Source organism: Arvicola amphibius, chromosome 2, assembly GCF_903992535.2.
Source record: "Arvicola amphibius chromosome 2, mArvAmp1.2, whole genome shotgun sequence".
Taxonomy (NCBI): Eukaryota; Metazoa; Chordata; class Mammalia; order Rodentia; family Cricetidae; genus Arvicola; species Arvicola amphibius.
In genome coordinates, this window is record NC_052048.2 from 80929122 (window position 1) to 80941900 (window position 12779).

A 12779-nucleotide genomic window follows, 5' to 3' on the forward strand; every position below is an offset into this window, starting at 1 on the left:
CTGAACAGAAGAAAAATATTATAAGAAAAAACTATTTAAAAATCATTTTACTATGTTTTACAGAAGCAAAAAAAAAAATCAAATTCAATTTCCAGTTTCCCTTCCAATGTTAATATTTCAAATCAAAATGATAATAAATGCTGATTGCAATGAAAAACTTTTCCTGGAAAATGGATCCTCTCCAGTTCACTCCGCACTTGACAAGGAGAAACATGCAACAGACATAAACTATCTTGAATTGCCAAAGGGGAATCTCACACATACTGGAAATAAGGCAATTCATGGAAACAGTGTGAACTAGGGCTGGTGCTGTGGGTGAGGCAGCCCCGCTTCACATGACTGGAAGAGCTCTGCCCAAGGTATTCAGGATGCCATTTAGGTTGTATATTTTGAGTGATCTTCCAATAAAATGAGAATTTAAATGTATTAAATATGAAAAAATAAAATAATCAATAATGCCACCCTGAAGACACAGTTGTGGCATGCTAAAGAGACATGTGTTCAGTCTGTGAAGAGCAACGTCTGTGATCGTACCTTATGTGCACTTCCCATGCTGCTCTTTCTCCCACCTCTAATTACAAGTCATTTGCATACTTAAGGTGCCACATTCATGCAATCAAGCTCTACAATGGCAAATATGTGGGTGACATCTTTGTCTCTTTTGCTGGGGTTTTGTTTTTTTGTTTTGTTTTGTTTTTCTGTATGTTTCACTTTTGCAAACAAGACCGAAATCAGATACCAAATGTGTTGGTACCGAACCTTGAATGTCCTAGAGCACAGAACTCTCTACAAGAACTTTCAGACTGTTTAAAAGCATGCACTACAGACCAAATGGACAAAGACACAGAGTGCTGCAACAGCACTATTGCCATTTCCCTCAAATTTTCTCCAGGGGCCAAGAATTATGCCCAGCAATACCTGTCTCTTTCACAGTAGTCGACAACCCACGGCCATCTGTCCCTAGAATGCGGGTTTCACCTATGGTCACTTGAAATCACTGCTCCCCAATCTAGGACAAATTAGCAATCCTGCACACTCCTGTGACCATAATACAAATAGATTGCCAGAAGGTCCAAATTCTGAGAGAATCTCACAAGACAGAGCCCAGGGACCATTTCTCCAGGATACAGGGGGGCCTCCCTGCACATCTAACCTCCTCAGGCGTGCATGAAATTAAACGCTCAGAGTCTGAGCGACCTCCTTACTGGCCCAGGGTTTTAAAGTGATGATTGGCAGAGCTGGTGCAGGAGTAGACAGCCCATCACTTTGCTACCACAGTGACAAGAACCAGAGTTGCCTCCCCCACCTTGGTCATCCTCTAGGACAATCATTACTCAACCCCAAACACTATTTTTCTGCTATTCAGAAGAGAAAAACAGTTTTGACAAAAGCTATTTTAATAACACCAATCCAAGCATAATTCAAGTAATTCAAACTATCTTCCTCTTCAATGTTTCTCCATTCAGACCACCAAATGAAGATGCATTTAATACCTTTGCTTCCAGCTGCTGACTGTCCCTTGGAGTGGTCAACTTTGCCTTCTTTGGTCAAGGTCAGAGTTTGTTGCTCCTCCTCCTCTGCCTCCACATCACTGTCCAGGTAACCAATCAGAAGCTCAGTATCAGTTTCTATATCATCAACTGCTAAGTAGAAAATATTTTCTCCTTCCTGAAAGACAATTTAAAAATGTTAAGGCACTATTAGCTTCTAATGGCAATCTAGAAGTTGTTTTAAGATGTATTAACTGAGTATGGGGTATTGATGATGCACCCCTATCAGCACCTTGGAAGTGGAAACTGGATAATCAGGGGTTTGAGGTTAGGCTCAGATACAAAGTAGGTTCAAGGTCAGCTTAGGCTCCAAGTGAACTTGTCTCGAAACACACATGCAAACAAATAAATACTATAATGAAATAATTGAGGATCATGGGCCCACGAAAAGTTACAACTACTTCTTCATCTCGAGTTGATCTGGATGTTAAAAAATATTCAAGTCACATGGCGATCAAAATACAAATTACCAAGATGAGTAACTTCATATCAATTGTATTTACAAATATATAAGCATACATTAGTGTTTCATTCTGATTAAGATTATATATAAAATTAGAAGAGAAAAAATAAATTCTGACACAAAATAGAGAGAATATAAAATTCTTTTCAGAAAGAATTTCTAAAGAGCAGAAAGGAAATTCCAAAGACACTAGACATTTATGGTACCAACTGAGTGATCCTATCTACCTCACTTCTTTGGCCTCGCTAATCCTATGGTAATGAATGAAAGCAGAGGAGAACATAGGCAACCACAGCATACCTTTTGTGTTTTTAAAGGAAATTCTAGCAGGCAGAAATCAGTAATAGCTGAAAAGATAACTCCTCTAGAGGATCCCCCAACCAGTAGCAGACACACAGAGAGGAACACAGCAGAACCTAAGAAATTCCCAGACAATTTTTTTCCTTGGAATGAAATTGCTACAGAATGCCTCCCTTGGCCTTAGGCTAATCTTCCTGGAAGCCAGTCCTGGGGCTTCAAGGCCTGCTCTCCCAGGAGCAAGCACCCAGAGTAGATTTTCTCACATAGCTGAGAAACATCCCCCAGACAGTTTCTAATTTGTCTAGTGAAGATAAACAGAAGAAACACAAAATGAATTTATTGAAACCTCCTCATGGGCAAAATGAGGAAAGAGCAAGGAAAATAAGTTTGACTGAGGAATAAAATTCAATAGAGTACAAAGTATAGAATGAAGCCTTCATTAGTATGACAACATGTTATGTTCTTAAGTTAAAGTGCCCAGAGAGAAAGAAGTATGTGTGGGTATATGTGTGTGGTAAGGGGGGGGGGGCATTGCAATGGCGGTTTAGACCAATAGTTCTCAACCTTCCTAATGCTGTGACCCTTTAACTCAGCTCCTCATGTTGTGGTGCCCCCAACCATAAAATTATTTTTGTTGCTATTTTATAACTATAATTTTGTTACTGTTATAAGTTGTAATATAAATAAATGCATGTGTTTCCCATTGACTATAAGGGACCCCTGTAAAAGGCTTGTTAGACCCCTACACACAAAGAGGTTGCAACCCACAATTTGAGAACTGCTGGTTTAGATGCAAAGGTACAGCAAACACAAACAGAAAACTCAGAAACTATTTAAAAAAAAAAAACTACATGTATTTTTAGGACTGGGGAGGAGCTACTCCTTACGGAATTGTTGAGCTCCCAACTACCTCCCCCATTCCCCTGCCCTGCTGTAACTAAAGCAACTTAAGGATAGAGGGTTTGTTCTGACAGTTTGAGAGTTTGATCCATCATAGTCCAGGAAGTCATTGCTCTGGTCACGTTGCAGCTGCAGTCAGGAAGCAGACAGAGATAGAATACTGTACTCAGCTCCGTGTCCTGTTTTTATTAAATCTGGGGACCCAGACTATTAAGTTGGTGCCTGCCCACATTCAAGGTGGATCCTCCCATGGGACTCAGGTAAATCTTTCTCATGGTATCATCACAGACATGTGCAGAGGGGGTCTTTCCATGGTGCTGAATATCCTGTCATATTGACAATAAAGATAAAAAGCACAGAATTTGAGAAAGGTCTCACTGTCCAGTTCTCCTGGCCCTTTTTCCCAATTGCTAAGACTTTAAGAGTACACCACTGAGTCCCAATTTTTGTTTTTAAGTATATTTGTAATTTAAAAATCCAAATATACATTTAAAGAGTTCCCTGGAGAAAAACAGAAATGATTATCATTATTCACCAAAACAGAAGAGAGAAAACACAAAGATTCAATTTGTGTTAGTAACATTTGATAAGACCATATTTCAGATCGTCCATACCTCCAGAACATAGGTATTTCTAATTAGGAAAACTGAAGCAATCTTTATAAACTACTCCTCTTGATGTGACACAAATAAGAAACAAAAAGACACAGTCACAATTGATAGAAGAGACTAAATCAAAACCAGACCTTCCCAGTCTCAGTTTCTCCAAGCACTTGAAGACTTGCCTTATGAAGACTCGGACAGAACCATAAATCTCTGTGCTTATCTGATCTATAAGCATAAAAGCTAATTGAAACTGCTTTCTGGTACATCAGTCATTTTGTGATAGTTGGTATAGCAATAAATAATCTTTGATTTTAAAATAAGATAACACTATATTAAACTATAACTTTAAGGGATGCATGTTTATTGGGAGGCTCTATAATGAAATCGGGTTTAATATTCACTAGATTTTTAATAAAAAGCAGTGGCAGCCTTTCACAACCTGATGTGCTCAGCCACCTTATAATATAAAAGAAATGCAGTTAAAGGCATTAACACACAGCAGTGTAAGGAATGGGAAAACCCTTCTCCATTCACACAATTACCAAGGCCTAGAGTCTCCTCCTATGTGTTTGCGACCATGTTGTTAAGACCACCCTCCTAATTTCCTTGGGATCTTGAATGTCCACCACATAAAGGGTTGATCTCTAGCATGTGATGCTATCAGGAGGGTGGAGCCTTTACAAGGCACAATCGAGTCATAGGAAGTTGATTGGGGTATTGCCCTCAAAGGGACCTCCCAGTCCCTTCTTCTGCTTCCACCACATGTTCCTTACTACATAGTGCCTGACCACAGGTCACAAATGACAACTAACCAGAAAATTAACATCTGGAACAAAACGAACCTAATAGCTACACTGTACTAATTTTTAATGTCATCCCAATTCCTGAAATTTTTATCATGGATTTATTCCCTTTCCAAGCTCTGTCAGAACCTGCCATATCACTATTTCTGGAGCCTTGTGGAGCTGTTTTCCTAACCTGCAGGCTCACTCAGTGCCTTATCATCTCTTGCACTGCAGTGGGAAGGATGGAAGGGGCACAGATCTAGGGAATAGAGAGACTACTCAGCAGCTAACAACTGCCTGGAACACCAGATCCAGAGGACCCAATAGCTTTGTCCCCACAGGCACTTGCACACATATAAGCACATGCTCACACTCAGCCAGACATACTCACATGAAGAATAAAAATCTATTTTAGAAAATGAGTATGGCTGTAATGCACTGAGACTCAACACCAACTTCCTATTATTAGTAGGCCTCTTCTGACATTCTGACCCTCAACTTTCTCTTTATTATACTTATTATTTCTGCTCAGGGCTTAGTCTCATCAACATAGTCCCTCCATGCAGGAATCTTACCTGCTATTTATATTTTGAGAGTTCACTTTCTTGGGACTCTAGCTGAGTGCTAAGACAGTTTATGCCTTGCCTAAGGTTTCAGGTTATAGGGCCAGAAATTTATAAATTTCTTCAAGACCATACTCTCCTCAAAAATATTCCCAAACCATTAGCTTTTGCAAGCTAATTGATATATCATATAGCAAGCAATTTTAACTATGATCTCTTCCATTACTGTTCATAGCTTTGAATGTTTTTTGTTAGTGTCTCTTCTCATTTTGCTTGATTTTACTTGCACCTGACATTTGGCAAATTGCTTCTCCTATAAACTATCTATAATACCAGAATGTTACAAAATCCTAAATGCCCAACCAGTTAAAAAAAAGTTAAATTTCTAACAACTGTTTTTTAAAGATTTATCAACCTTTATTAGTATAGAAAGACAGAAATGAAGATAGATATTATATAACTATAGATATCTAGACCAGCATGTCTGTGCTGGCTAATTTTATCTGAGAGGAGATTATCTTAATTGAGAAAATGCCTCTGTAAGATCAGACTGCAGGCAAAATTGTAGAGTATTTTCTTAACTAGCAGTTAATATGGGAAGGCTCAGATCATGGTGGGTAGGGCCACTCTAGAGCAGGTGGTCTTGAGTTCTATAAGAAAGCAGGCTGAGAAAGCCACAAGGAGCAAGTCAGTAAGCACCACTGATGGAGGAAGGTCATCTGTCTATTATGTGTTACTTTCATTGGTTAATAAAGAAACTGCCTTGGCCCTTTGATAGGACAGAAAATTAGGTAGGTGGAGTAAACAGAACAGAATGCTGGGTAGAAGGCAGTGATGTAGACGCCATGCCTCTCCTCTCTGAGAGAGTCACCATGAAGCCAGCTACCAGGTCAGACATGCTGAATCTTTCCTGGTAAACCACCACTTTGTGGTGCTTCACAGATTATTAAATATGGGTTAAGCAAGATGTGAGAGTTAGTCAGTAAAAGGCTAGAGCTAATGGGCTAGGTAGTGTTTAAATGAATACAGTTTGTGTGTTGTTATTTCGGGTGTAAAGCTAGCCGAGTGGGAGCCGGGCAGGATGAAAAGCAGGCCTGCTCATCTCATCACTACATACCACTCTTCCAGGGCTACTGCATCAGCTCATGTCTCCAGATTTGTACCCGTCTGAATTCCTCTCCTGATTCCTTCAATAATGCACAGTGATATGGAAACATACAGCAAATAAATCCTTTCTTCCCCAAGTTGTTTCTGGTCATGGTGCCTATGACAGCAATATTTGACCCTAGCTAAGGCAATGTCTAAAATAGTAAGAGACTTGTGTATAAATGAGGGCTCATTTCTAAAGGCAGACAATCCAAGGGTTTTGTAATTTTCTTCTGTTACTTTCATAGTAGAACAGATGAAAACAGGACTTTATTTTGTTCTACTATAAAAGCATTTTTGGCTGAAGATAAACTGTTTCTCAAAAGATGTGGGGAGTTGAGAGGCTTCTTCATAATTACTCTAAGGCAGGGTTTTCTTCATTCTTTTTCAGAAGCGTACTGGGGACTGCATAAAAGAGGGTCCCTTCATTTATGCTGCTGGGGACCAGAAAAAGAAGTGGATTCAGATTCTGAGAGTTTATCAAGATACTTGGGAACATAACTGGTTCTGAATGTTAAGAGTTCCTGTGCTTCTAGTCTATGTCAACATGACACAAACCAGAACCATATGGAAAGGGAACTTCTATTGAGAAAGTGCTCCCATCAGATTGGTCTGCCGGCAAAACTGTGGGATATGTTTCTTTATTAATGGTTGATGTGGGAGGGCTCCATCCACAGTGGGCAGTGTCACACCTTTGGCAGGTTGTGCTGGGTTGTAAAAGAAAGAAGGCTGAACAAGCTATCAGAAGTAAGCTAATATGCAGCATCTCCATGACCTCTGCCTCAGTTCCTCCCTTCAGGTTTGGCCTTAAGCTTCTGCCCCACTCCATGACGTAAAATGTAAACCAAAAAATGCCCTTCCTTCCTAGAAGTTGTGTTTGCTCTGAGTTTATCATCATAAGATGATGCAAACTAGGATAGTTCACTTCTTCTTTGGGCCAGGAGACTGCCAGGTAGAGGGTGGACCCAACTAGTATCCATGATAGGAAAACCTAGTTGAGAATATGACCCTGGAGAGCATCCTGAGTATCTGGTTAGGTCTACCTGCCATCTGTCTTGCCTAGAACTCTCCAACTGTTAACACTGAAAACTTCACGCCGTGAGAGATTTCTCAGTTGAAGGCAAACCATGTGACTGATCACCTCAGGTCTAGGTTAGCAGAAGTCAGAAGAAACCAAGCCATAGCAGCACGTTAGCTAGTATGCTAACTGGTGAGCAGAAATTATCGAATGCTAGGTGCTTCAGAGGTCTGGTTGGGGGAGAATGGAAACAGATTCAATTTTTGGCTAAGAGTAACTTAGTCAAGAAAAGATTAATAAAGATAGCCTTGCCAAAGCAACCTTGATTTGTTGAAACAGGCTGTCCACTCTCTCCCTATTTCTTCAATATAGTGCTTGAAGTTCTAACAATAGCAATAAGACAACATAAGGGGATCAAGGGGATTCTAATTGGAAAGAAGTTAAACTTTTGTTACTTTCAGATGATATGATAGTGTACACATGCGACCCCAAAAACTCCACCAAAGAACTCGTACAGCTGATAAACTCCTTCAGTAACATGGCAGGATACAAGATCAACTCCAAAAAATCAGTTGCCCTCCTATGCACAAAGGATAAGGAAGCAGAAAGGGAAATCAGAGAAGTATCACCTTTCACGATAGCCACAAATAGCATAAAATATCTTGGGGTAACTCTAACCAAGGAAGTAAAGGATCTATTTGACAAGGACTTTAAGTCTTTGAAGAAAGAAATTGAAGAGGATACCAGAAAATGGAAGGATCCCCCTTGACTTGGATTGGGAGGATCAACATAGTAAAAATGGCAATTCTAGAAAAGCAATCTATAGATTCAATGCAACCCCATCAAGGTCCCATCAAAATTCTTCACAGATCTTGAGAGGACAATAATCAACTTTATATGGAAAAACAAGAAACCCAGGATAGTCAAAAAAATCTTATACAATAAAGGAACTTCTGGAGGCATTACCATCCCTGACTTCAAACTCTATTACAGAGCTACAGTATTGAAAACAGCTTGGTATTGGCATAAAAACAGAGAAGCTGACCAATGGAATCGAACAGAAGACCCGGATCTTAACCCATAAACCTATGAACACCTGATTTTTGATAAAGGAGCTAAAAGTACACAATGGAAGAAAGAAGGCATCTTCAACAAATGGTGCTGGCATAACTGGATGTCAACCTGTAGAAGAATGAAAGTAGATCCATATCTATCACCATGCACAAAACTCAAGTCCAAATGGATTAAAGACCTCAATATTAATCTGAACACACTGAGCTTGATAGAGGAGAAAGTGGGAAGTACTCTACAACATATGGGCACAGGAGACCGCTTCCTACGTATAACCCCAGCAGCACAGACATTAAGGGCAACATTGAATAAATGGGACCTCCTGAAGCTGAGCAGCTTCTGTAAAGCAAAAGGATACTGTCACTAAGACAAAAAGGCAGCCTCCTGACTGGGAAAAGATCTTCACCAACCCCGCAACAGACAAAGGTCTGGTCTCCAAAATATATAAGGAACTCAAGAGACTAGACTTTAGAATGCTAATTAACCAATTTAAAAAATGTGGCACTGAACTGAACAGAGAACTCTCAACAGAAGAAGTTCAAATGGCCAAAAGACACTTAAGGTAATGCTCAACCTCCTTAGTGATCAGGGAAATGCAAATCAAAACAAATTTGAGATACCATTTTACACCTGTCAGATTGGCTAAAATCAAAAACACCAATGATAGCCTTTGCTGGAGAGGATGTGGAGTAAGGGGTACACTCATCCATTGCTGGTGGGAATGCCAAAATTGTGCAACTGCTTTGGAAAGCAGTGTGGAGGTTTCTCAGGAAATCGGGGATCAACCTACCCTAGGACCCAGCAATTCCACTCTAGGGAATATACCCAAGAGATGCCCTATCATACTACAAAAGCATTTGTTCAACTATGTTCATATCAGCATTATTTGTAATAGCCAGAACCTGGAAACAACCTAGATGCCCTTCAGTGGAAGAATGGATGAAGAAAGTGTGGAATATATACATGTTAGAGTACTACCCAGCGATTAAAAAAAAAAAAATGACATCTTGAATTTTGCATGCAAATGGATGGAAATAGAAAACACTATTCTGAGTGAGGTAACCAAGACCCAAAGAGATGAACATGAGATGTACTCACTCATAATTGGTTTCTAGCCATAAATAAATGTCATCAAGCCTATAATTAGTGATCCTAGAGAAGATAAATAAGAAGGTGAACCCAAAGCAAAACAGATAGTTATCCTCCTGGAGATTGGAAGTAGTCAAGATTGCCGGGCAAAAACTGGGAACATGGGGGTGGGGTGGGATGGGGGTAAGGGAAGATGGGGAGAGAAATGTGTAAAGGGGAGGATGGGGAGAGCTTGGGTGAATGGGATGGTTGGGATACAGGAAGGATGGATATGGGAGCAGGGAAGTATATATCTTAATTAAGGGAGGCATTTTAGGGTTGTCAAGAGACTTGACTCTAGAGGGGTTCCCAGGTATCCAGGGAGATGCCCCCAGCTAGTTCCTTGGGCAGCTGAGGAGAGGGAGCCTGAAATGGCCCTTTCCTATAGCCATATTGATGAATATCTTGCATATCACCATAGAAGCTTCATCTGGCGATGGATGGAGATAGAGACTGAGACCCACATTGGTGTACCGGACTGAGCACCCAAGGTCCAAATGAGGAGCAGAAGGAGGGAGAACATGAGCAAGGAAGTCAGGAATGCGAGGGATGCTCCCACCCACCGAGATGGTGGAGCTGATCTAATAGGAGCTCACCAAGGCCAGCTGGACTGAGACTGAAAAAGCACGGGATAAAACCAGACTCCCTGAATATGGCCGACAATGAGGGCTGCTGAGAAGCCAAGGACAATGGCACTAGATTTTGATCCTACTACACATACTGGCTTTGGGGCGGGGGGCTAGCCTTTTTGGATGCTCACCTTCCTAGACCTGGATGGATGGGGGAGGAACTTGGACTTCCCACAGAACAAAGAACCTTTACTGCTCTTCAGACAGGAGAGGGAGGGGGGGTGGAGGGGGGAGGGGGAGGTAAATGGGAGGCAGGGAGGAGGCAGAAATTTTTAATATACTAAAAAAAATAAATAAATATAAAAAATCATTCTGAAAAGTAAAATGGTGATTATTAACACACTTAACTTTTTTATCTTCAGAATATCGATGAACATATGTATTTTGATGTTTAATAAATTTATTTATTATGCTGGGCAGTGGTGGCGCACGCCTTTAATCCCAGCACTCGGGAGGCGGAGGCAGGCGGATCTCTGTGAGTTCGAGGCCAGCCTGGTCTACAAGAGCTAGTTCCAGGACAGGCTCTAAAAAAGCTGCAGAGAAACCCTGTCTCGAAAAACCAAAAAATAAAAATAAATAAATAAATTTATTTATTAAAAAAAGAAAAGAGTGAATATTTTAACCACTAGCTTTCAAATTTATGTTAAGACTATAATAGCAGGGAGATGGCTCTGTGGTTTAACACATATACTTCTGTCACCGAGTACTGTAATTAGTTTCCAAGCACCTATATGAGCGGCTTCACAACTGTGTGTAATTCCTGCTCGAAAGAATTCCATGCCCTCTTCTCACTTCTGTGGGTACATGCATGCACATGCACATACTCCACACAAACACAAGCACCAATACACATAATTACAAATACATTAAACAAATAAACCAATAGCTAACATTCCTGGTTATTAAGCATATGATGGGGTGGCACGTTAATAATCTTGTAGATATTAACACTTTTAATCTTTCCAGTAATCCCATGGAACAGTATGTATTAATATATTCTAATTATATTTATTAAAATATAAAAAATGTATGCTGTAAAGCATTTATATATTTATTAATATAGCCACTTTACAGAAGAGGACACTAATGTTTGTAGAAGTTGAGCTATTGGTCACATAGCTGATGAGTCTATGAAGAGACCCAACTTCTCTGCTCTTTCCTAGACACATGCGGCATCATGGTGTGCTTCATGGGAATAATGCTTATATAGGAGTCTAGGGGCAGCTCTTCTACCTTTACTCTGCTGCTCCTAGACTGTCAGTTTAGCCTATCTGATCTACTAAATTCATATAAATCCTTTTAATTTGGGATTTTCCATATAAACTTGCTTCCCTTCAAGTGAGAACTTTCTGACAATTTATTTCTATAAATTTTACATTTAACTCACATGATTCAAAAATTTCTAATGTGCTATATGAATTTCCTAAAAAGTTGATTTCCTCTGAGCAGTCATCAAGTATTAGCAATTCTCATAGAAGTTGTTCAATATTTTATAAAAAGTAAGCAGTAAAATGCTTAGGGTGACAGAGGGAAGCTGTATTTTCCTTTATTTGAAGAATGGCTCTTACAACAATCCACTGATGAGTCTACTAGTAAGGACTATATACTAGAACCGTGGAGGCAGTGAGAAGCAGTCAAACTCCCAATAAATCTTGACAGACTGTATATGGAAAATGAGCATCGAAGTGTTGAGGATGAGTCAAAGGGTCAAAATTTATCCCAAAGTCTGTAGATGCTGTCCTCATTTAGAATTCTTAAGGTTTTGCAATTAACAACAACAAAAGAACAGCTAGTTTTGTTGTTGTTTTGACTCAACATGTTCCCTACACACATAAATTTGCATTTGAACTTTCACACATAAACCCAAGAAGATGGTCAATTCATCATTTTAAAGCCAATTACTATTGTTTAATAAATGGGCTGAATCATTTAGTATCTCCAGCCAAAGTGGAGGGGTAACTCTTGTAGAAGATGACTTATCTACAGAGCTTACATTTTTCTGTAGACTATGTGACCTTGACCTCATGGTCAGGAGGTGTTTAACTTCCAGCAATTAGCCTTAAGATACTCTATAGAGTAGGCACTCGTGTGTGCTTTATGGGAATAATGTTTACAGAGGAGTCTAGAAGCAGCTCTTCTACCTTTACCTTCCTGGTCCTAGACTGTCAATTGAGCAAGGCTCCTTATCACCCAGGGCCTCTATTTCAGCTACAAAGCACTGATGTTGGACTTACCTCCTCCTTTGTTAGGCTTGAGCTGTTGGTCACAAGTGACAGAATGTTAAGTCAATGGAGCAGAAGAAAACGTGCTCATAAAACTTTGGCTCTCAAACTTTGTCCAACTTAGGAAAGATTGACATAAACTAAGAACACAATCAAACCAGGATGAAATGAGAAGCTAGAATATGCAACCCTTTAAGATTTAGAGTCCTCTTCTCCAAAATTACTGAGTAATTTAAGCCATCATTTGATGAATTCTTTCATAATGCCTACTATACTGTGGCAGTGATTATAACCAAATTAACTCAAATTGCCTCCTGTTGAGTTCTTTCTGAGTCTATCAACTAATGGACAGACTCATTCCCGGAAGTTTAGGAGAGAAATCTAATTTTCAGGGCTGGA

General features: G+C 39.8%; 1 protein-coding gene across 1 annotated transcript in view; it reads right to left on the reverse strand.

The window, feature by feature from the left end:
* Prdm5 (PR/SET domain 5) overlaps window positions 1–12779 on the reverse strand; it is a 172068-nt gene that overhangs the window by 101235 nt on the left and 58054 nt on the right. The window contains exon 4 of the mRNA XM_038319175.1: window positions 1494–1668. Coding sequence (XP_038175103.1) covers window positions 1494–1668 — 175 coding nt within the window. The remainder of the gene's footprint in view (window positions 1–1493; window positions 1669–12779) is intronic.